The sequence below is a fragment of the Ambystoma mexicanum genome, chromosome 5q (genome assembly GCF_040938575.1).
Source record: "Ambystoma mexicanum isolate Mex_15411 chromosome 5q, UKY_AmexF1_1, whole genome shotgun sequence".
NCBI classification, from domain to species: domain Eukaryota; kingdom Metazoa; phylum Chordata; class Amphibia; order Caudata; family Ambystomatidae; genus Ambystoma; species Ambystoma mexicanum.
In genome coordinates this window covers 412860355-412885791 of record NC_090933.1, presented here as the reverse complement: position 1 = coordinate 412885791, position 25437 = coordinate 412860355, and the positions used below count along the sequence as shown (strand labels likewise).

The 25437-nt window shown below is 47.7% G+C and overlaps 1 protein-coding gene across 1 annotated transcript in view; it reads right to left on the bottom strand.

Annotated features, from left to right (window-relative positions):
• CABLES1 (Cdk5 and Abl enzyme substrate 1) overlaps positions 1-25437 on the bottom strand; it is a 782082-nt gene that overhangs the window by 26803 nt on the left and 729842 nt on the right. Inside the window, exon 9 of the mRNA XM_069620896.1 lies at positions 18194-18401. Within this exon, the coding sequence (XP_069476997.1) occupies positions 18194-18401 (208 nt within the window). The remainder of the gene's footprint in view (positions 1-18193; positions 18402-25437) is intronic.

Here is a 25437-nt window from a genome sequence, read left to right as displayed (position 1 = left end):
GCAGTTATTGACTCGTAATGAACAAAAAGCCTTCTTTTTGTTGAGTCCTCTCCTGAAGGGAGAGGGCAAAGAAAGTGGTAGAAGCTCTGCCTTTCGATGAAAGGTCTCTCTCTTAGTGCAAACCTACACAAATACATGCACAGATTGCCTAATCCAGTTACCATAAACCGACATGGTTTTACCTGGATGGACCCTGGTTTCTCCAAAGACGTGGTCCATTTCACTGCACAGGAGAGAGGGGGCAGACATCAAAAATGGAAAAGGCTAGGTTTTGGTATCTCAGCTAAAAGTCTGGGATGCTGCTTTGTAGCTCTAAGTGCTTGCACCACACCATGCTGCAATAAGAGGGGAATTCCAGGCTCATCCCCTCTCTATGAAACTACCTGGGCCCAAAGCACCCCCATGCTATATCTACCCCAGGGCATTTGTACCATGCATGATATTCGTCTGTACATTCTTAAACGGAAAATGGCAAGATGCACATTTGAATTTGCTCTCAAAATAAGTAAAATAATAGTTCAACATCAGTAAAAGGCAAGTAACTATATTATATCCATGTAAAATCAAAATGAGGGAACAGTCTTTTAAAAAAAAAAGTTATCTGTTTAATGCATTTAAATTCAAGAGCACTAGGACAACAGCAAATTACAGAACAGCAAGCATGCCCACTGCACAATTGAAAACATTAGCAGCACAGTCAGAAATCAATAATCTTGTAATACACAGATGATATCAACTGTAGTCCTCAACCCAACAGTCCCCCCTCTCCCTCCTGCCCCCTCTTCATATGTAGCTGCCGAGGCAGCCAAGTATAGTAGCAGGGGGAGACCAAACCAATCAAAACGGATAACAACAAACAAACTGATTGGGTGTACACCTTCCATTGTAGTTGTGATATTACAAAGTCAATAACACTTGAGACTATCTTTATGACAATGAAGAAATCTCTGACTTGCACAAATAGCCCTGCCAGGTCCCAAAACCTATCAGCCTGATCTGGGCGTCCGGTCTTGCGAAAGCAACTACGCTCAGCAGTGCATATTTTGGTCAAGAGTGTCGCTGTCATCGGATTACTCGTGGGTTTGGGCTTTTCCAATCCAGCAAGTCAATTTTTCAGTTGCGAGGAGCACAATATGAATAAGTCTGCGGGACAGGGCATCTCCATGCCAATATTCAATTGCCTGCCCAAATACCATAGCGGTCGGGGTAATCTCAAATGCAGTCCCCGGCAATCCCTGTAGTTCCTGTGCCACCTTCGACCAAAGTAACGATAATTTTGGGCAATGCAAGACCATATGGCACATAGTTCCGACCCTACTGCTGCCTCGCCAGCATTCAGCCGACGTAGCAATGCCCATGCTGTACAGTCTGGCCGGGGTAAAATAGGCCCTCTGAATAATCTTGAATTGTATCTCTCTCTGTCTCAAATTTGCTGACATTTGTGGGATTATCGTGAAGAAATCGTATATATATCTCCCACTGTGATTTCTACCTCAAGGTCTTCTCCCCACATAGCTGCCAGGGTTATATTTCTTTTATAGTTGTTGTGCAGGCTAAGGGAGTACATTGTTTTGAGTCTGGGATGTTCCATGGGGTCCCTCATTACCTCTCTCTCACATTGGGAGGGTTCTTCAGTCTAGTGTCTCTCGTGGCATGTGCAGCAATAATGGAGTGAAGCGCTTGGTACTGCAACCAGTCGCACTCTGCCATCCCCAGCCTTGCCTTAGCCTCGTATGGGAGTGTTGTCCTCAAATAAGTCCATCAGCCTGACATCCCCAAGAGCGTCTTTTGCGCCTAAATCCGTCCAGAGCTGCCACACGAGAGTAGGGCACGAAGCAAGATCCACCGAGGGGCAAGACTTGCATTAGTGCCTGTGATCTTGCGCATCTTATGCCATTGTGTTAGTGTGGGGCCTATTAAGGGGTGCCGTGTGAGGGTCTTTGGTGAGCGGTTTGGGTTTAATGCCAAGATCTCACTGGATGTATGTGGAAGGAGAGCCTACAGTTCAATTGCGTGCCAACTGGAAGTGTCCTCCCCGTTAAGCCACCTTTTCCCCCATCCTATCTGTGCAGCCATATAGTATGTTCGCCAGGAAGGCATTGCTAGACTGCCATCTGACTTGGCAGCGTGCAGGACATGCCTGTTTATTCTAGCCATTTTCCCCCTCCATGCCCATGCAACTTCAATCCCCCGGGCACTGACTGTGGCAGGTATGTCCCCGCTCTGCATTCAGCTTCATTGCAGTGTGAGCTCTGGCCCGCATACAGGAAATGGTAGGGTATGGCAGGCCCACTCCACGTGACACAGGCAGCCTCCACACTGCGGTGTGAAATGGGACCAATGGTCGGCCAGTGGGCTTGGGGGACCCCCCCCAACCTCACCGGCAGTTGGGGCCAAGGCTCAATCGCCCGGTTTACTTTTTCCCCTAGTTTCCTGGTGCCATCTGCCTACAAGCGTTCAGTGTGGCTGGCTTATCGGCACCACGAGGCGGCCTCAGTTATTTTCCCCGGTGCTGTGTGTCTGCTCCAGCCATTATGCTGGGTCGTCCGCTGCCTCCAGTGTCCCGTTGCCGTGCGGGTTTGTCTCTTGAAGCGATCTGTGTATCGCATTTGGCTGATCCAGCTGTCGGCTCCCTCGGCTCCAGAGCGCGGGAAGCGGCCCAGCCTCTGTGCTCAACATGTCAGCTCGGCGATATGGGGCAGGCAACCGGTTAAAGTCCCCGATTTCTTTACCAGCGTTGCCTCAAGCGTTAAGGCACACCCTGCAATTGTTTCCTCCACAGACTGGCGCCGCTACATGGGAAAGTAATCCCAGAGTTTCGCTTGTCACATTTTGGAGCTCGTTCACCCGGCAGTCATATTGCGCGGGCTCTCGAGCGCCCTCTAAGGGAACAGTTTTTAAAAAGAAAATATATGTAGATATTAACAAAACAAGCTTGCATGGTTGTAAAAATAAAAAGCCAGCACAAAAACGGGCATACAGCACTCCCAACATTTTTGAAATTCAAAACCTGAATCCTATCTGGACATGTCATTCCACATCAACTTTTCTGATGCTAGTGGTAGAACTAGTCAATGCACAGACTTTTCAATCCATGTACTTGCGGCAGAAGATGACATTCTAAGAGGCATGTGTTTGGAAAACCAAAGGGGGATCGAATTCCATGTGGTTAAGGGATTCTAGCCCCAGAAGAAGCCTTTTAAATTCGAAAATTTCAAATGGTGGGAGTCTGTTTCTACCAATGACATCAGTAAAAGGCATAGGAAACACAACAAGTGCATGTTTGTATTCTGGGGCATTGCCCCAGTTACTTATCAAACCAACCCAAATGAGTAAAGCAATACCCTCAATTCTGTAGCATCCAGGGCCACCAAAGACCATCATTATGATTGCATGCCCATAAACCCAAAAGACTGTACTTTTTGAGGCTATTATGCCTGATTTTAACATGACACAGCATAGCCTACAGACTTTAAAATAAAAGCAAACACATCTTCAAAAACCATGGCTTCTAATTCCAACCGAGGTGATCTCCACATTGCACCGCACCCCATGTGCAATGACGAGGAGGAGCCAGACTTAGGAAGCAATGTTCATTAGATGAGCATTAATGATTTACTCAAAAATTGATAATGTTCCTGGGACCTAACCAATGCTCTTGCTGACCTGTGCTGAAGCATGGGTGTTACCCTTAGTGCCAGACCCAAAAAGCATTAGCATCTTTCTACAGATGTTTAACAGTCCTTTCAACTTGCAGAGGTTGATAAACAGAATACCATTAAATAGAGTAATAACACCTGTTATTGCAGGGCTTAGAGACAGAAGAAATGCAGAGAGAAGCAATGTATACAACAGATTATCTGTTTTCACTGCAGCCTCTCAGCACAGATATGTTTTGTCTACTTAATTTGAACACTGAAGCAACATTCAAATATACAAATCGATGAGGGTTGCTGAAGTGGAGAGCTTTGAGGAGCTTGGAATAAGAAGCAGACTCCTAGTTTTGGCTATAAGCCTTTATTTAAAATCAAAAGGGTTGGGGAAATGCCTTACTATCCTAGTTGGTATTTCCCTACCTCAACCAAAAACTAAGGGGTCTGTCTGTTGTCAAGATATCCAAAGTGAAAACATGTCCTGTGTTCGAAATCCTATTCTGGCCCTCACACTCTAAAAATTAACTCTAAGGTGCAAAGGAAATTATCTATGGATCTCAAGGTGCACAAATGTTACAATTCAACGAAAAGATATGACTCAAACAAAATGTTCCAAGTGGACAATCTTCACAGTTCCAGTATATGGCCCCCTTCCCCAGGTTCCTGTTACCAATATGCACGTTTCTTGTAGTAGCCCAAGGGGATGGCTTCTCTCTCTCTTGGCGCACACACAGTTCTCAGTGAAATTGTTACACCAGGTTCCTTTTTGCAGGTTAGTTCAAAACAAAGAATCACGTTTTAAATAGTTCAAGATCTTAGGGCATGGGACTTCCTAAGGATTCTCTTGTTTTTTAACACACACTTGCTTTGTCCTGGTATACTGCCCTGCCAGGATTTCCATACAATAATTCTCTTCACGTGGTATACTCTCCTACCAGGACTTTCATAACATATCTTTATTACAATTCTCTTTTACCCATGAAACAATACCAGCCCAATAGTGGCGTACCATTTCTTGAATGGTTCTGTCTTTCATACATTGGGCTTTTGCCCCTCTCTCAAGTTCGTTCACCTTTACTCCGTTTTCTCTCTCTGTCCCTTTAAGAGGCAGGCTCAACGACCCATTTGAGGAATAGCTTATGGGTCTTTTAGCTTTTTCACATACGTCACTTTGCTAATGGATAGCTCCTTCAAAGCAGCACACATTTTCAGGCAACCCTCTCCGCTTCCCTGGGCTTACCAGGTGCTTCAAGTGTCTCTCGCGCCCCTCTGTCTCTGTTCTCTTCAACTGTGGGCTTGGTGTGCGACTTGCCATCCGCTGCGCCTCTGCTGTGCCGGTCTTAGTTTTCAGCAGCCTTGGACTCTCGGGCAGCGCCCTCTGCACTCTGGTTCCATCTCCTGCTGGGTGGATTAGCTTTGGTAGCATTTGCTGCAGCGTCTTCTCCCCCCAACTTTCCGGATGCTTCTCGTGCAGGTAACCGCGCAGCTCAGCGTCTGCAGCTCTTTCTCATTGCTGCTGGCTGCACAGATTTTAAACCTTCCGGTCTGATTAAAGAGATTCCAAAGACTAGACCGCAGCGTAGGTTTCCGGCCTTAGTGATCTTTACTGTTCTTTGTCTCTTCCTAATCTCAGTAGTTGATGGATGATTCTTTGTGTGTTGTTGAGGAAGCTGATATGTGATTCTTTCAGGAGTAATCACAACTGCACCCTGCCTCTTCCTTGTCTCAGTAAGTAATGTATTATTCTGGTTATCACGTCGGGGAATATTAATACTGGATTCAGAATGAGGATGAGTGGTGCAATAAGCCATGAAGGCCTGAGGAATGTAGGGAACCTCCCCAAGAGGCAATGGGGGATAGTTGACCTTTCCCAATGGTGTCATCCCTTCTCCTTGAAGGTCGCCCACATACAGCCACCCCCAGGGTCAGGATCAGGTAGCAGCTGCTGGAGAGACTACCTCAGGGAAAGGAGTGAGGACATAATTAGATTAATCACAGACTATATATATACATATGAGATATTACTCACCGTAATCGTATTTCTGATGCTTGTATCTGCTTAGATTCACATGCTGTGCACTTAGATTCACATGCTGTGCATAGGCCGACATCTAGTGGAAACTGCTGAGTATTACAGTTTGTTTTTCGAAACTCGAAAATGGGCGTCGACATAGAGGGTGCCAGTAATACTATCCCTAGTGTGACATCCACTGTACCCATGATCCCTCACGCGTGTAGGACCCTCAGATTGTATTTTTTCTGACATGAGGTTGCATGAGTAGTAGCGTGAGTACAGATTATCCAAGCAGATAGATAGATAAGACTACAAGCATCCATGTGCCTTCTCTCAGAGGGGAAGAAGGGCGGGCGCATGTAAATCTAAGCAGATACAAGCATCAGAAATACGATTACGGTGAGTAATGTATCCCTTCTGAGGCTTGTGGAATCTGCTAAGATCACATGCTGTGCATAGATTAGCGAGCAGTGTTAGAAGGAGGTGGGATGCGAGAAGGGTCATGAGCGAACAGATGTCTTAGAACCGCTTGTCCCACTTGAGTATCTGTCTTTGAATGAGTGTCAATGCAGTAGTGCTGAGTAAAAGTGTGAATAGAGCTCCATGTAGCTGCTTTGCAAATGGTGTCAAGGGGTACATTTGCAATGAAGGCCAGAGTGGCCCCAGTGCCACTTGTAGAGTGGGCTCTTGGCGTAAAAGGCAGAGTTTTTTCAGAAAGGGAGTAACACAGCTTGATACATTTGACTATCCATTTTGAGATGGCACCTTTAGAGACGCGATCCCCCTCTCTGCCTGTAGCTACGGAGACGAACAGTTGGTCTGTCTTTCCTAGCGGTCTACATAGTAGAGGACCGCTCTTCGCACATCTAGAGTGTGTAGTTTCACCTCAGCAGAGCTTTTGTGTTCTTGGAAGAAGGCCAGTAGCTCAATGGACTGGTTAACGTGGAATTTAGGAATTAATTTAGGTGAAAACCTAGGATGAGTTTGTAGAACCAGTTGATCCTTATGAACAGTAAAGAAAGGATCCTGCACTGACAGAGCCTCAATTTCACTGACCCTTCTTATGGATGTAATGGCTACTAAGAAAGCAGTCTTATAGGTCAGGTGTTTGAGACTAGCTTTATGCATGGGTTCAAATGGGGGGGCCCATGAGTTTAGCAAGCACCACATTAAGGTCCCATGCTAGTGGTGGGTTAGAAATTGGAGGGTGGAGTCTCTTAACCCCTTCCATGAATGCTTTAACCACTGGTACTTTCCACCACGACACCTTGTTATGGGAGGTGGTGTAGACCGATAGCGCCGCCAGGTGTACCTTGAGTGAATTAAATACCAACCCTGCGTCCGGCAGGTGGAGCATGTAGGTAACGATATTGGAAGGAGTACAATCAACTGGGTTGATCTGTTTATTCTGGCACCAAATAACGAATCTCTTCCATTTATTTGGTTTCCTAGATTCTCTTAGGATCTCCATGCATCTCAGTGGTCGATTGAGATGGCCAAACTCTTGACTTCAGGAGCCATACTGCCAAGTTCATGGAGCTGGTTTGAGGATGCACTCTTTGTCCTTGGTGCTGGGATAGTAGGTTGTGCAAGCACAGGAGTTAGATGGGTTCACACACTGCCAGTCTGCGCAGGTGTGGGAACCACGGTTGTCTCGCCCACATGGGAGCAACTAGGATGAGCGTCATCGATTCCCTTTGCATATTGTTGACCAACTTCCTCATTAGAGGAGTGGGTGGAAAAGCGTAGGCAAACATCCCTGACCGTTCATCCACAGGGCACTGGAGCCTGGCTGGGGGAACCTGGATGCGAATCCTGGACATTGTCTGTTTTCGCTTGTGGCAAATAGGTCTATAGTGGGGAAACCCCACTGTAAGAAGAGGTCTCCTACGACTTTTTCGTGTAGACACCATTCATGTTCTTCTGGGAGGGGATTTCTGCTCAAGGCGTCCGCTAGTGAATTGAGATCCCCAGGAACATGTTGAGATGACAGGTAAATGTTCCGTCTGAGTACCCATATCCAAATTTTCTGGGCAAGATTGGACAGATTTGGCGAACAAGTCCCTCCCTATTTGTTTATGTAAAACATAGCTGTTGTGCTGTCTGTTAAGATCTGCACTGACAGGTTCAACAGGTGGGGTTCGAACGCTCGAAGCGCTCTGAAGACTGCCAGAAGCTCTAGCAGATTTATGTGATTCTTGGCCAGTGTGTGAGACCAGAGACCCTGAGCTGTGTGGTGAAGGAGGTGTGCTCCCCACCCCGACAGGGACGCGTCTGTAGTGACTACGGCCTGTATCTCCGGGTCGTGAAAGGGTTTCCCCTTTGACAGGTTCCCTCTTGTCCACCAGTGAAGACTCTGTACTAGTGTTGGCGAAACGACCACTAGATCGTCCCACTGACCACTTGCCTGAGACCACTGTTTCGCCAACCATTCCTGCATGGGTCGCATGCGCAGGCGTGCGTGGGGAACCAGGTAAATACATGACGCCATCATGCCTAGCAAACACATCGCTTTGCACACCCTTATCTGGTGACCGGGCTGATATTGAGGAATTTGCAGTAGTAGAGTCCGAATTCTTGCCTCTGATGGAAAGGCCAACCCCTCTTGCGTGTTTAGGACAGCTCCTAGGAACTGTTTGGAGGTGCTTGGCACCAGGTTTGACTTTTTCTCGTTGATTGAGAAACCCAATTCGAAGAGGAGGTCGATCGTTCGTTGTATGTTGGAACTGCAAATTACTGGGGTCTCCCCCGTGATGAGCCAGTCGTCCAGGTAAGGGTACACTGGGATTGCCTCCCTGCGTAAGTGTGCCGCCACCACCGCCAGTACTGTAACACTCACCTGGTATCCACGGGGACGTCACTCAGCCTGTTCTGACCTCTTACGACCTCAAACCCTTCCCTGGAGTCTACTCGACTGGAGACTGGGCCTGAAACACAGGATTGGTAAAGTTTAACTCCCTATTGTCTCTGTGTGCTTGAACCCCTTCTTCCCCGGGGTCCAACCCTTCCCTTTGATCTACAGCTCACCTTGTTTTCTTGGAAAGTGTGCTCTCAGTCCTGCTTTCAGCGCAGGGGCGCGTTGATTGATGCGGGCTCGTTGCTGCCTAGTTACTTCACTGGCAAGAGTCCGACAGGTAAGTATAATGAGTCTTTTGAACAGTTCCCTAACTTCGTTTCTTTCCTTCCTTAGATGATGGCCGGCGTCCGGGGATGGCGACGTGCTGCTGAGATGAGTAGCACTGAAGGTGAGTGAGAGCACGATGCGCGAGTAAGCGTGGTATGCGGCGCCTCTAGATGTTTCCACGCTAACTTGGAGTGCCTTTTCCCTCTTGCAGATGGATACATTCCGGAGACAGAGTTCCCCCAGAGCGGCTGGGATTCAGGTAAGCGTGCCTGAAGTATTGAAATGCTGCAGGCGCGCCAAAGGGCATTACTTGATATTCGTACAAGCCGTATTTGGTGCGAAAAAGCGGTTTTCCATTCGTCCCCCTGTTTTACGCGAACAAGGTGATATGCCCTCCCTCAGGTCTAGTTTTGTGTAGATTTGGGCATCTTTGACTTGATCAAGCAGTTCAGGGATCAGTGGCAGGAGGGTAGCGTTTTTTTACGGTAATCTGGTTCAGTGTGCGATAGTCGATGCACGTTCTCAAGTCCCCCTCCTTTCTTGGTACGAAGAATGGAGGACTGGCTGCTGGAGACTTCGAGGGACGGATGAACCCGTTGGCCAGGTATTGGTCAAGATAGGCCTTCAGGTGCTGGTTTTCTGGTTCTGCGAGTGCGTAAATTCACCCACAAGGGATTTGTGCGCCGGGTATCAGGTCGATTTGGCAATCGTTTGGTCTATGCGGTGGCAGGGTATTAGACTGTTCTTTCTGAAAGACACCTTGAAATTCCTGGTATTCACTTGGTATGGTGCCGATTGCCACAGTCGCAAGCGTGGCGGTTCTGGTGTCTATTGGTTGTTTCTCTTGGCGATAACGTGTGGGTGCAAGTCTCGGGAAAGGCCAATTCTTTTGCTCGCCAATCGATTCGAGGATTGTGAGCTACCAACCATGGCATTCCCAAAATCAACCGGAACTGTGGTGCCTTAATGAGGTCGAAAACGATAGATTCTTGGTGTCCATACTGGCACAGAAGGGTTAAAGCAGCAGTGCATTGGGATACTGGACCAGAAGCTATTTCCGTGCCGTCGACAGTGGTAAAGGTGTCCGTGGTTGATTTAGGGCGTAACGGAAGCCGCATCTTTGCCGCAAGATCCTGGTCGATTTAATTCCCAACGGCTCCACTGTCAATGTACGCTCTTACTGCGTGCGTCCGAGATGGTTGTTGGTGATTGATCAAGACCACAGATAGTGCAAAATGGGAGGTCTGTAGTTCACTTACTTCGCTCGACAAGTGGACCCCTACACTTGCCGGGCTGGGGAGTTTTCCGATTCCTTGATGGTATCTTCCTTGTCCCTGGCCCCTACCGTCCTCCTTGGTGGCTTCACAGGGCACTCTTTAAGGAAATGACCTGACCTTCCACAGTACAGACATAACTGCTGCTGTCTCCTTTTATCCCTTTCCGCTTTAGTCAAGGGGGATATGACCCCCCCCCCCGATATTCATTGGTTCTCCTGAACCTTCCGTTGTGCGGGCAATATTGTCCTTTGAACGCACATACATAGGGCGAGGGTCCGGTCTGATTCGATCTGCTCTTCGGTCCTAGTACTTATGATCCAGTTGAACAACAAGGTCAATGAATTCTGAGCAGTCTTTCGGGGGGTTTACTACTTGTGCGAGAACATCCTTGAGCCCCCCCCCGCAACCCCTGATGAAATAACGTGGTTCTCTTCTCCACTGGCCATTCTGCTTCAACTACGAGTCTATTGAACGTGGCTATGTATGTTAATAGGTCTTGATTCCCTTGGCGTAGGGACAGAAGTTCGTTGTCTAATCCCTGCCCACGAGTACAACAGGCGAACAGCTTTTCCATCTCCTGCTGAAAGCCCCTGAAGTCATGCAGCAAAGGATCGTCTTGGGCCACAAAGGGTACAGACCAGTCCGCGGCGCTACCACTCAGGTAGGATAGCACAAAAGCAACCCGTGATTGGTCATTCGGAAAGGCCCCTGGTCTACAAAGGAAGTGCAGGCGGCACTGGTTCATGAACGTTGCAAACCTCTTGGGATCCCCCGTAAGTCGTTCGGGCGCGGACAAGGGAACTGCCCCAGGAACGGTTATCTGAACGGGATTGGCTGATGGTGCTGCCATCGAGGGCACGCTTCCCGGCAATGGTGCATGCCCTACTTGTGACTGGAGAAGTTGCCGGCTTAAATCATCAGTGCGTTCTTTGGCTACCATCAGCTCTCTCCTCAGGGTTTTGGTCTCCTGCCTGGCTGCATGTACTTCGGAACGTAGCTGCCCAACATGTGGGCTAACTGGTCGGTTTCTGACGTTTCCATGATGCCCAGGTGGATTTTGAAGTGAGGCTTTGTGTTCTGTAACGCTCACCTGGTATCCACGGGGACGTCACTCAGCCTGTTCTGACCTCTTATGACCTCGAACCCTTCCCGGAAGTCTACTCGACTGGAGACTGGGCCTGAAACACAGGATTGGTAGAGTTTAACTCCCTATTGTCTCTGTGTGCTTGAACCCCTCCTTCCCCGGGGTCCAACCCTTCCCTTTGATCCACAGCTCACCTTGTTTTCTTGGAAAGTGTGCTCTCCGTCCTGCTTTCAGCGCAGGGGCGCTTTGATTGATGCGGGCTCGTTGCTGCCTAGTTACTTCACTGGCAAGAGTCCAACAGGTAAGTATAATGAGTCTTTTGAACAGTTATCTAACTTCGTTCCTTTCCTTCCTTAGATGATGGCCGGCGTCCGGGGATGGCGACGTGCTGCTGAGATGAGTAGCGCTGAAGGTGAGTGAGAGCGCGATGCGCGAGTAAGCGTGGTATGCGGCGCCTCTAGATGTTTCCACGCTAACCTGGAGTGTCTTTTCCATCTTGCAGGTGGATGAGAAGTTCCGGAGACAGAGTTCCCCCAGAGCGGCTGGGATTCAGGTAAGCGTTTGAAGCTCGTACAGTCTTTAAAAATAAGCGAAGATTTGCTGAATGCTTACTAATGCCTTTTTTCTGTTCTTTTCCCTTTTCCTTAGGAAGCGGCGTGCCGGGATGGGAATGACACCGCCGCAGAAAAGAAGGACCGATGAATGATGGGCAAAAGCGCCGCAAGGTAAGGCTGTTCCTAACGGTGTTCTTGTTCTTGCAGGAGATGAGCGCAGAAGAAAGATGCAGGCCTACTGGAGAGCGTTCCGAACACAGTGAGTGTCACGCTGCAGGTGCAGAAAACACAAAGCATGTTTCTCAGCCTGGGCGTGGCTTAAATAGTCGCTGGGTATCCCAGGTGTCTCTGGGCTGAACCACACCCAAAAAGTCTAGACTGCATATGCAGTTCTGGGAACCGAAATATGTGGGGGCATCCATCTTGTCCCCATCAAAGCACTAGAAGTCCAATCCCCAATGTTATCCTATGGGAGTGAATGAGTCTGGTGCCACAAGCGCCAAGTCTGACTCCAAGTGGGTCTTTGGAGGGATGGAGAGGCCCTTGAGGGCCATGTAGGTGATCGTGGCCTGGCTCCAGCCTGACATCTTGGAGGGCTGGGGACATGATTGGCAGGAATCATGACAGTACCTTGGTGAATACCCTTGGAGTCGAGGCTATACCAAAGGGCAGCACCTTGAACTGGTAGTGCTGACTGTCCACCTTGAAGCGCAAGAATATTCTGTGTGTTGTGAACATGGAAATATGAAAATAGGCATCTTTCATGTCCAATATTGCCACGTAATCTCCCTTTTCTAAGAGGGGCATTACCTCTTGGAGCGTAGTCATGTGAAATATTTGGGGCTTGACATATTTGTTTGCAGGGCGTAAGTCTAATACTGGGCGCATTGTCAAATCTTTTTTTGGCACAAGGAAGTAAGTTGAATAAATACCCTTGTTTACCTGGTTGCCCGGGACGAGTTACATTGCATCCTTTGCGAGAAGATTGACGATTTCCTCGAGGAGGATCTTCTGGTGGTCCAGGGAGTGTATCTTTTGTCTTGGAGGATGGTTGCGGGGGCCCTCCAGCAGTTCAATGCAGTATCCTGCGGATACTGTGGACAGTACCCATCTGTCCGAGGTGATCCCTTCCCATGCTTGGGTGAAGTTGGAAATGCGCCCCCCTACTGAGGATGTGTGGGATGGGACCCTGAGCGGAGCGTCACTGTTTGCTGGGAAGTTTACCGCCTCCGGCTGGGCTGCCTCTGCCTCTACCGCGGCCCCTTTTGTTACCTCTACCGTAACTTTGGGTACTTTGTTGGTTGCCACCCCACGATGTACCCTGACCCTGTGAGTAATTGGAAACCCTCTGGGAATTTTGTCCACGTGAGCGACGAAAATTATTATTATTCCCTCTTTGGTTCGTGGGTTTGTTCGTCAATTGTCCCAGGGACTTTAGGGTATCGTATTCATCCTTGGCAGTTTTGAGTGCCTCCTCTACTGCTTTGCCAAACAAGACATTCGGTTCCACCGGCATGTCAATGAGAAAAGCCTGGGTCTCGGCTTTAAACCCTGACTGTCTGAGCCAAGCGTGTCTCTTGATGACAGTGTTCTCTGCGATGAGGCGGCCTGCATTATCTGCGGTGTCAAAGGTCGCCTTTAGAATGCACCCGGACACCGATCTACCCTCCGACGCAAATCTGGGCTAACTGGCCCTTTAGTGGTTCAGGTGCGGAGGTGATGAGGGCAGCTACCTGCTCCCACTGGTGGCAATTATAGCTTGCCAGCAGAGTGGTGGTATTGGCGATTCTTGCCTGGTAAGCGGAAGTGGAGGCAATTTTCTTCCTAACCCATAAATCAGGGGAGCTTCAGATGATGACAGAGGTGTCCCCGCCCTTTTCCTGGTGTTAGTGACTACCAACGAGTCGGGTTTAAGTTGACCCCTTATATAAAGTGGGTCCGACTGGGCGGCCTGAACAGTTTTTCAATTCTGGGGTTGACAGCCCTAGTGAGATTAGGGGTGAGGAGGGAAGGGTCAATTCTGCGTTGGATGGACTTCAGAATAGGTATGGCTTGGCCGATGGGTTTCTTATCTCCCATGATCTCTTCTGCAAAGTCCCTCTCTTCTTGAGCCCCCCGAGTGTCTATGTGAAAGTGCTCTGCAGCTCTAAGACCTCATTCAGTAGAGGCTGATTATCCACAGGTGAGTCACAGTGACCGGTGGTTCTTTGTTAACAGGTGAGTCTAGATTATAGACCTCTGCCACGTCTTCCTCCTCCTCATCCTGGTCCTCGTTGTCTCCATAATAATCGACTCCCGCTTGGTTGTCCAGCATTTGTATGTCTGGGTCTTCAGCATACTGGTGGTAAGGTTGAATGGAGAATGGGTCTGAAATCAGGCCCTAAACTGGAGTTCCATCACGAGGTCTTTTACTGGGAGGCTGAGGATCTTTGGATCCTGAAGGAGTAGAGTTGTAAGGGGTACTCCGATAGCTTAGAAAATAATCAGGGTTTTTTTCATAGAAGTTAGCCAAAGAAGACATTCTTCTCATCACCCTGTTAATGTCATCAGAGCTCCATTCCCTGGAACTGGGGATGACTACCTCCTGCTGAGGTTCCTCTCCTATTCCCATATCCTGCAGAGTGGGAGGGATAACTTTAGGTTTGGAGACAGGTTCAGGGGTCTTAAATTTAACTTTATCTGAAGACCCATGTTTGTCTTTGTGGACCTGGGGTGTAGAAGTTGTGTGAGACGACTTCTTCTGATGTCCCCTTTACCATGAGTAGAGGAGTGTTTCCCTGATGGTCTGGCCTTCTCTGAATCTTTCAACGCCTGGCACCAAGATTCGGGGGTGTGTAGGCTAGCTTCTGTATCTTTAGAGTGTGAACGTCGAGACTCGGAGGCAGACGTGGAACGAGCTGCCGGAGTCGATTCTAAGCGTGCAGCTTGGGGGAGGAGGTCGGATTCGTCTTCTGACGACCATACTTCTGTGACTTTGGGGAGCGAGGCACTCTTGGCAACTGTGGACGGTTGCCGTGTGTCGTGAGGCGATCTCGACCTGGAACGCCCAGACGACACTGATTATGTGGACCGCTCCCTATGTGCCTCTTTCTTCCGAGTACTCGACACGCGTGTCGCATCTCGGCTGGGGTTGGTGTGTAGTAGTATGGGTAGCGCTCGTGTCGCCGGGTATGTTCCCCATAACTGCCCTCCGGGCAATCCTCCGAGGTCGGGGACTAGCGCTTGGGTGTCTTTCGACGCCCCTGTGCCCTCGCCATCCGAAACTTCGGCGTTGCTGCCCTCACTGAAGGATCCCACCACTTCCATGGCCTCGAGCTGCCTGGCGTGATGGTCCCAACGTTTAGTGGAGCGGTCCTTTAGTGTTTTTGCCTTAAAGAGCCAACACACCTTGTAGTTCGCTTCGGGGTGGTCCCCAGGCAAACAGAGGTTACAGGTGGTATGTTTGTCAACACAAGAAAACTTGCGGTTGCACTTGGGGCAAAATTTAAATGGAGTACTCTCCATATGTCACCTAATGGCAGCGGGCGATTTAGGAAATAAGTGAGTGTGATTATGTCCACCCCCCCCACTCTCCCTACTTGCAGGGCCGAGGCCAGAGGCCTTCCGAGGCACGGGCCGAGGCCAGAGGCCTTCCCAGGCCCAAAGTCTGTTGTGCAGTCTCGACGGTTGTTCGTTCTTCGGACCGGCGTCGATCTCCGATCTCTCGACGTGGGATTAAGAGAACAGGAATGTTTAGATCAATTATAAATAATGTGGAAATGGCTGAAAGCCAGGGAACTCTGCAACAATGCTTCCGTCAAGAATGGCGGAAAAAAACAATCTGAGGGTCCTACACGCGTGAGGGATCATGGGTACAGTGGACGTCACACTAGGGATAGTATTACTGCCACGCCCTTTGTCGACACCCATTTTCGAGTTTCGAAAACCAAACTGTAATACTCCGCAGCTTCCACTAGATGTTGGCCTATGCACAGCATGTGATCTAAGCAGATGCCACAAGCCTCAGAAATATATATATATATATATATATTCAGTAAAAAAACTTTGTAAAAGGGAAGTTATGGTTCCAAGTAAAACCGAAAAACCCCTGAAATTTGCCAGTTATGGTAAGCTAAGCAACCATAACTTGCGCCACCACGGTGCACTGCTAAGACTAACACCCAGGACATCAAAGATGACATCACAAATGTCATTGATGACATCACTGATGACATCACATGTGCATTTACATTTCATGAAAAGTCTGTACATGGGATTCTTATTGCAATGTTAAAAGTAGTGTCAAGGATCATTGGAATAAATATCATGAGGTAAGTAGTTCATTAAGCAATGAATTAATCCAAATAGCATTGTATTATGATTTTGTTTCCAATATAATATACCAAGGTACACATGTAGTAACATAGGCATAGTTTGCAGGAGACATGATGGAGATGCAATATTAATAATCTTGCGATGTTAAATACTAACATTATAAATGCTTTCTTATTAGAGTTTTGCATACTGTAAAACATTTAATAAGTAACTAATAAAAATCTGTAACTACATTATTGCATTACTGCACACAAAACACAAACAGACAACTACACATACAAATATGAGCATATACAGGGAAAGTGAAGTAACCTAACTGATTATCTTCATGCACAGAAATGATTGCTCTGCTTCAAAGTTACTACTTCCCTATGTATAACTATCACATATTGTGACTAGCCCTAAGGAAAGTAGTGTACGTGCAATGTGTACAAATATGACCATATCCAGAGAAAGTACAGTAATAAAAAAAACAACAGAACTATAAGACAGTGTTGATAACCTTACTAATCATCTTGATCTTGAAAGCATTGCTTTCTTCCAAGTCTGTGTTTTCCCCTTTGTATATGTTTCATATGCTTTGAGTGGACCCTAAGTGAATTACTGCAAGAACATATTTGAAGTATAAGTGTACGCGGGTGTCTGGAATGTCCGTGAAGAAACGAAAATGGAGGCGTCCTAAGAAGACTATACCTGTCCGTACTGTTCGCTAGCAAGTTGAAACAAGAACACACGAGATGTCCGGGATATCCGCAATTAACCAAAATGGAGATGTTCTAAGAACACATTCGGTGTCCGAGATGTCCGTAATCAAACTAACACACGCGGTGTCCTGAAAAGTTCGTAAGTAAACAAAATGGGGGTGTCCTGAGGACGCTAGACCTGTCCGTGCTGTTCGTAGGCAGGTTGAAACTGTTCTAAGAACACATCAAGTGTTCCGGAATGTTCGTAAATAAACAAAATGGGGGTGTTTTGAGGACACTATGAAATTGTTCTAAGAAGACATCAAGTGTCCTGGGATGTTCGTAAATAAACAAAATGGGGGTGTTCTGAGGACGCTAGAACTGTCCTAATTGTTCGTGAGCTAGCTGAAACTGTCCTAAGAACAAACATCCCAGGACACTTGATGTGTTCTTAGAACAGTTTCAACTTGCCTACGAACCATACGGACAGGCTTAGTGTCCTCAGGACACCCCATTTCCTTTATTTACGAACATTTCAGGACACCCATATTGTCCACGATCAGAATGAACACAACAGGGTGCCTGCCACCTAAATAAATACAACATTTAACCCATCTCTTACTCCCCCACCCTCCCCAAACAGTCTTACACACCAAAACACTAAACTAAATAGTATTTTTCCACCAAGTTTCACCGCGCTGTCCTCGGACGTCCGCAAATCCAAGATGGTGGGCATTTCCAAAAATCTGACGCACTTTACGCTCTTCACCGTCCAATCAGTGAACACGTTGCATGTCCGGGGACATGACGGAAGCCGATTGGCCAATCAGGACACTGTCCGCGGACCGAACATAGAAATCACACATTTTTTGTGACCTACTTTTTGGTCATTTTTTTAAAAAACTACTAGACAGATTTTCACCAAATTTCCAAAAGCACGCTTTCGGGACCAAGCCGCTGCTCCTGGTCCAAATTTGGTGAAAATCCCTCCAGCGGTTTAGGCTGTAGGCGTGAGCAAAGTTTTTTCCCCATTCAGTCTATGGGAAAAAAAGAAGTTTTGGGACCCCCCCTATAACTTTGCTCCCCCTGGACCAAACCTCACCAAAATTCAGAGTGATCCATATACTTTTTTTTTGCAAAGTTTGGTGAGGATTCGTCCAGGGAGAGCGAAGTTATAAGCCGCCCAAAAAGGGCTCTTCCTATGGAAACAGCAACTTAACCATAAATACACAGCCACTACCGTGGCTGTGTAATATATATATCCCAGCACAGCCTTGCAAATTGCAAACACTGAGTTTTATTCCTGCTTCAACATCCCAACCTGATCTTAGTATTAATGTTCAAAACTCACTCAACCATCGAAGGCAATATTCAGTCCAGCACTCCCTGCCCAACAGAGTGTGCAATGCTACATGCAATGAAGACAAAATAATGTACATTTCTTAACATCTATTCCTTCACACGTCAATGGTAGCCCCAATGCCACTTACGTCGATAAGATGCTTAACCTCGTGCTTTCGTAGGTCGCTGCCTATTTTGGCTGCTAACAGAATGCATGCCCCGGCACAAAGCTTCCGGTTCTGCTTGTTCAGTTTCCCTTTGAGCGCTAGCTTCTCAAAGTAGACAAAAGACATGGCCACAGTTGGCTCTTCATAGCCGCACTCCTCCTGAGCAAGCTTACGCATATCGCGTTTTAGGCTGAATAAGAAATACAAAAATATAAATAATTAGATCACACAAATAAAAACATTTAACTCTTTCTTTGGACAACATGTATTTTCGATCAAAGAAAAAACATTAAAATGTGGGCTCGGTAACGATCATCCATTATTAACAGCACTATACATAAAAAGAACCACAGGTTACCCATCACTATTAGTTCCACAACCAGAAACACCATATTTAAAGCAAGGAGAATAAGGACTCTTCTGGTGACTGATGGTGTTGTCCCTTCCTGTGGCCCAACATTACATACATTCATAAATCTCCAACAACTCCACTGTATGAGTGACGCAATACCAAGTGCTGTTTGTGTATGCATTCATGAAGATAGAACAGTAAATATTACTACCTCCATTCACTGAGCGCCTGGAGACTGCCCTTGGGTGGTAGCGGTGCACGGTATAAATAAACATAACATGACACCGATGCCCAGGATATCCAGGCGTTTTGCAATTAAAACATTTATTATTTTGCACGGTATAAATAAACATAACATGACACCGATGCCCAGGATATCCAGGCGTTTTGCAATTAAAACATTTATTATTTTATCCCTGTTCAGAGACAAAAGTTAGTCAATCATCATACTCTATTATTTTAAGAATATGCTGGTCTGCCTAAATGTGCAAACAAAGTTAATTTCTCATATTTCCATGGCAATTGTAAGGATCTGTCACTAAGATGGCAGATCCACTCAGCATTCTCAAATTAATCGCAAAGCGCCTTAAGGGCAAAGTTGCCTTTGATTTGGTGCACAGTCAGAGATGTATGCATAAGAAGTTGCATGTGATGAAGTAGAACGCAGGTTGATGTTTCTATAAGGTGTTTAGGAAAGTCAATCAGTCATAGTTGCGAAATGGTCTCATGTCATTATACCCAGCCGTTTTTTTGCCGATAGAACTTTGCATTCTGGGACGCTGCTCTTCATGGAAAAGGGGAAACCAAAACTAACAGCATACTGTCTGTTGGCTTAACCCTTGCACTAGTCCCAGCATTTATATATACATACACCCTAATTTCCAAAGGAAAACGTTGATGTCCCGTACTGAAGTTAGAACTGGATAAAGTGGCATTTGATAAGGCCAGGCAACAACTATATACAGACTGTTTTCAAATAGAGAGGGCTCATAGATTCTAGAACCAGGAAAGCTGAAGTTTACAACTGAAGAAACACATTTGCCCTGTAGCCTGTAGCATGCCAGTCCAGGACCACCCCCATGCTAGTCAAAGATCACTCCACTGGTAACTCTCCTTCAAACTCTAGACCAAATACCCCTTTAGGCTGTTCAAACAATGAAATGGAATAATCAACATGAGAACTGAACTTTCAAATTCACAATGTCTGCCTAGTGGACAAGAATTTCAAAGTGGTCGTAAGGCAATGTGCAGTATTCTACAAAACACCCAAATAAAATATGTGGCCCTTCATAGCAAATGTAAAGTACGCAATTCCATTCCAGTATACACACATTATGTACTTAAGCTAATATGTATGCTCATTGTTAATGTAAGCCCATCACAGTATCTGCAATGTATGGTTGCTGGCACAATATAGTGTATGTTCAGTATGCAGACCCAGCACAGTATACCAGCTCTTTGCACAGGACAAACACTGCCGCTTACTAGCCTACTGACTATTCATCTGCCTGCAATCCAACCTTCTGTACCACTTGATCCACTCACATAACCCTGTCATCCGCTCAAGGCCCACCACAGTCCTGTACCTCTACTGAAACGTATAAAATGGATCTGGACCTGGTAAGCCAGGTACTACTTCCTTGATACCGCTAATTCAATGGATTGCCTTTCTCCCGCAGATTCCACATCTTGATAGATATCCATCATCCAGCTCTGCTGCTCTGAAACTTTTCGCCTGGGGGAGTAGTGGACCTTGACTCGGCCGTCAATCTGTCTTGTCTGGCTCTCGATCATCGGCTCCGGAAGTGACGCCAGGCATTGTATATATAGCACGTCACTACGCTCCATGCTTCAGTTCCTTTTTTCTGCGCGCTTGCACGCTGCATCAAGAACACACCTGAGTTTTCTCAACTTTTTAAAAAATGTACGTTTTCCTCAAAAAACCTCGAAGCAATGTCGTCTCGCTGGATTTCGAGCTTTACGCGATGCCGCAATTGCGAGGACAAAATGTCCGTAGCCGACCCCCACGATGTGTGTCTATGGTGTCTAGGTTTTGGTCACAACACAGATGCCTGCACGTCTTGCCGAAATCCCTACGTGAGAGGGCCGGGAAACTGGCCTTGGGTTGACCGTCCGCAAAATCTCTGTCGCAGTCTCCTGTCCAGTCTCCCGAAGCCGAGAATCCCACCCCCGAGAAGGGGAAAGAAAAACATTGCAAAAAGACCAAGAAACAGTCCCATTCCGGGAGCCATTCCTCATCGTCTTTGTGACGGAAGAAGAAGCGGCACCATTGTCATCGGCACAAGTCTAGCTCATCGTCGGAGGTAAGCCCTCAGCGGGGCCGACCACTCGGGAAGAGTGGGAACATTTTAAAACTTCTATGCTTGAAATATTTAGACAGTAAGCTGCTGTAGTTGCAGTTCCGGCCCTTGACCAGCAAATTTTGGCAGCCAAAGTGGCGCTCGGTGCTCCCGACCTGAAGCCAACCAGTCTGTCGACGTCAAGCGCCTTCGGACACCAAGCCTACTAGCATAAATTGCCGGAAGGCCGCAAGGCTGAGGCCCACTGCATCCATCGGTTGTCCGAGCGCCCATCAACGCTGAAAGAACCATTGGCATCGAGAGCGGTCTTAGCTTCGAAAACTATTCCGTTGGCGGTCAAGCCCTTGGTGTCGACAGTCGGCGATTGTTTGTTTCTACCGTTGTCAAGAGCAGGGTTCTTTGACTCTATGCAGTCTATTTTCGGCATTGATGACCTCAATGATCAAGTCGACCCCGTTTACACGGGACCCGGCAGCATCGATTATTTAGACAATCAGGCCGAGTTATTGCCCCCGGCTCAAGGTCTACAGGATGCTAGTGGCCTAGACACTTCCCCAAGCCTTGAGTTGCAGCAAAACCAGCCCCAAACGCATGCTAATGTCAAGTTCAGGACTCTGGTTGACAGGGTTGTTGACACCCTTGGGTTGTAGTCGTCTACCACACCTTTTCAAGAGTATCAGCTCACTGATATCTTGCACAAGGGTATCACAGTTGAGCATAACATGCCATTCAACCCAGCCACTGCGGACCCTTTATCCTCCTTATGGAAGCACCCTTGCAGTATTCCAACTGTAAACACCAATTTTACAGGGATGTATAGGCCAGCAAGAGGACACCCTTCTTTCCTCACGATACACCCTTCCCCGGAAGGGCTCGTTATGCGGGCTGCCACTATTTCCACCAGAGCAGCAGCATCCACTTCCAATCTGCCTCTGGACAGAGAGGGAAAGAAATTGGACGCATTGGCCAGAAAGGTGTTCACTTCGCCCCCTATGCCGCTTTGATTACCCCTCCCATGATGTACTAGTTGGTGGACGATTGGCAGGGCATCGGCCCCAGTGGCAGGAGATAACCTCTGATGCCTTGGCCCTGCAGTTGATTGGGTGAGGTTATTTTTGGCCCTTTCTAAAAAGACCACCGGACTTACCCCACCACCGCCCCCAATCCAACCGGGACAGGAGCTCCAGTAAGATTTGGGAGCCTTGTTGTCAAAGGGTGCTGTGGAAGAGGTACCTCCAGAACAGAGAGGATCAGGCTGGTATTCTCTGCATTTCTTGGTACCCAATTCTGGACCTCGGGGCTCTAAACAAGCTCCTGAGGAAAGACAAATTCAGGATGGTGATGTTGAGAGAAATTCTCGAATTTCAGGACTGGCTGGTGTCAATAGACCTGCAGGATGCTTATTTCCATGTGCCAATACACCAAAAGCAAAGGAAGTTCTTAAGTTTCCTCATAGGGGACACGCACTATTAGTTCAAGGTGCTGCCCTTTGGGTTGACCTCTGCTCCAAGGGTCTTCACCAAGCTCATGGCAGTAGTCGCGGATCATCTCAGGAGATCCGGGGTCCATGTATTTCCATACCTGGATGGCTGGCTGATCCGGGGGAAGTCAGCAGGGCAACTCTTCTCTCATCTGGAAGACACCTGTCTACTACTGCACAGGCTGGGCTTCTCCCTCAACTTGAAGAAGACCCATTTGACACCAGTACAGTGGCTCTAGTTCATCGGAGCACTCCTAGACTCTCGGGTAGGGAAGGCTTTTCTTCCCGAAGGAAGAGTCGGCAACATAGCCCAGATGGTGCATTTGTTTCAGAATCATGCCACCCTACCAGCAGCTTTCCTTCCTCTGGCTTTTGGGTCCCATGGCCTCCTGTATTTTTCTAGTGCCAGAGACCAGGCTGCACATGAGATCCCTTCAGTGGCTCCTGAGGGACCAGTTATTGCATTATCTGGGAGCACTCACGGATCACCTCTCAGTATCCAAACAGGTAGACTGAGAACTCAGCTGTGGAACACATGCAGCAATCTCATGGTGGGGGAATCCTTCAGGCCTCCTTGGCCAAAGGCCTGAATGGTCACGGATGCGTTGCTGAAGGGTTGGGGCGCTCACTGCAAGGATTTGCAGGTGTGCGGCCTCTGGTCTCCATCAGAAGCCAGGTGGCACATCAACAGGCTGGAATTGCGGGCCATCAGGTTAGCCCTGAGGGCTTTTGCCCTGTCTCTCAGAGGGAAGCATGTCCTCGTCCTGACGGATAACGCGGTGGTCAGACACTACCTCAACAAGCAGGGTAGTGTGCACTCCTACCCCCTCTGCACAGAGGTGATACAGCCCGGGTTCTGGGAGAACCAAACCTCTATCTCGGCAGCTCATATGACGGGGACGGAAAACACCATGGCGGATACTCTGAGCAGGCAGAGCACAGTCTCACACGAGTAGGAAGTGTGCAGGAGGTCCTAGTCGAGGTCTTCGCTCTCTGTGGTACCCCAGTAGTGTAGCTGCTCGCCACGGAATCCAACAGGAAGAGCAACAGTTTTGCTCGAGGTAATTCCCAGCAAACTACGCACTGTGGGACGTGTTTCTGGTGGATTGGACCTTCCATCTCCACTACGCCTTTTCCCCCGATTACCGGCATCCCTTGGGTTCTCAGGAAGGTGAAGAGATTTCAAGCAACCATGATCTTGATCAGCCTGGATTGGGCGAGAAGGATGTGGTACTCTGATCTGACCACCTGCCGGCCTCACCGGTTGCCTCGGCGTCTGCATCTCCCGACTTAGTCGGAGGGTCGTGTTCTCCACGTGACCCTGTATCCCCTCAACCTCCATGCGTAGCTCTTGAGAGGATGAGGTATGATGACTGGGACCTCTCAGAGGAGGTACTTGGTGTTGCTGGCTGCACGCAGACCTTCTACAAAATCTTTGTATGCGTACAGGTGGAGAAGATTTGAGGCATAGTGCAGGGAACGCAAGACTGACACTGATCACAGTGATGGAGTTCCTTCTGTCACTGGCCTTGCCAGGCCTTCAGGTTACCAAAGTCAAAGGGTATTTGGTGGCCCTATCTGTGTTGAAGAGGTCCCCAAACCAAGGTTCCTTCTTTACTGCTCTGGTCATGGCCCAGTTCCTGGCGGGGCTCCTCAACAAGTTTCCGCCAACTCCTTTTGTTGTCCCAGATTGGAATCTTAATCTGGTTTTGACCTACTTAATGGCTCCGTTTTAGCCTATGCACTGATGTTCTTTACAGATGTTATCCCTTAAGACAGCCTTCTTGGTTGCAATCACATCGATCAGGTGGGTTAGCGAGCTGCAAGCGTTCTGCTGCAAACCTCATTTTCTAAGGTTCTTTTGTGAGAAAGTCTCTCTCAAAGTAGGGCCCAGGTTCCTTCCTAAGGTGGTTTCAAAGCTTCACCTGTCCCAGTCTATCGATTTGCCGCGGCTACGTCACCTTGACCCCAAGAAAACGTTAAGCTTCTATGTTGCTAGCACATCTGAGTTTCAGTAGTCAGACTAGTTGTTCGTGGCCCGTTCTTTGTCTCGAAAAGGTCTTGCCATAACCAAACAAACCCTGTCACATGGATTATTTTGTGCATATCTGAGTGTTACCAATCAGCAGGCATTAGGGGTCACTCAACCAGTGGGGTTTTGGACTCCAAAGCCCTCCAAAGAGGGGTTTGTGTTAGGGACATTCCGGGCAGCCACTTGGTCATCCATAAATACATTTACCAAGCACTTTGCCGTGGATGTTGCATGGGGAGCTGTAGGGCGGTTCTACAGAATCTTCTTGTTTAAAACCTTCTGCCCTCCTCCGTTATACTAACTTCTTGGGGAGTCTACCAAAATGAGGAATTTGCGGGAGAAAGGCAATCCAATAAAGGAAAAATGACTCACCGCATTGATTTTTCTATGGATTCTTTGCCCGCAGATTTTTCTCATCGACCCTCCCATCCATCCCTGCTCAGAAAGTTTGGTAGTTTGTCACTTCTGTCCAAACAAGAAGACATCTGGTGATGGCTCTTAGATGACCGCTTCTATGTCATTCAAAAAAAAAAAATGTTTTCAATCAATTGTTGTGTGGGATCACCCTGTTGGGGTGTACCCTTGTTAAGTTTTTTACTGGCTGATTTGCCTCCTTCTGTTTTTCCTTCTGCAGCATTAATGCCCGGGAAAAAAGGAGGAACTGAAGCTAGGGGTGTAGTGACATGCTATACATACGACGCCTGACGTCACTTCCGGAGCGGATGATCGAGAGCCGGGCAAGACAGATCGACAATTAACGGCTGAGTTTCTGAGCCGGAGAGCTGGATGATGGATATCTATCAAGATGAGGAATCTGCAGGAGAAGAATCTATAGAAATTCGTCAGACGAGTAAAACAATGAATTCAAAACCCACCTGGGCTCCCCGATTCAGGACTCCCCATCAAAAAGATGGGAATCATTTAATAACCTCTAACCTGGATTCTGAAAACTAATCATGAGAAAGATCAGAACAGAAGAGGAATACGGGAGATTCAATAGAAATATGTTGATCTGTACCTCCTTTTTATACCCTGTGGATA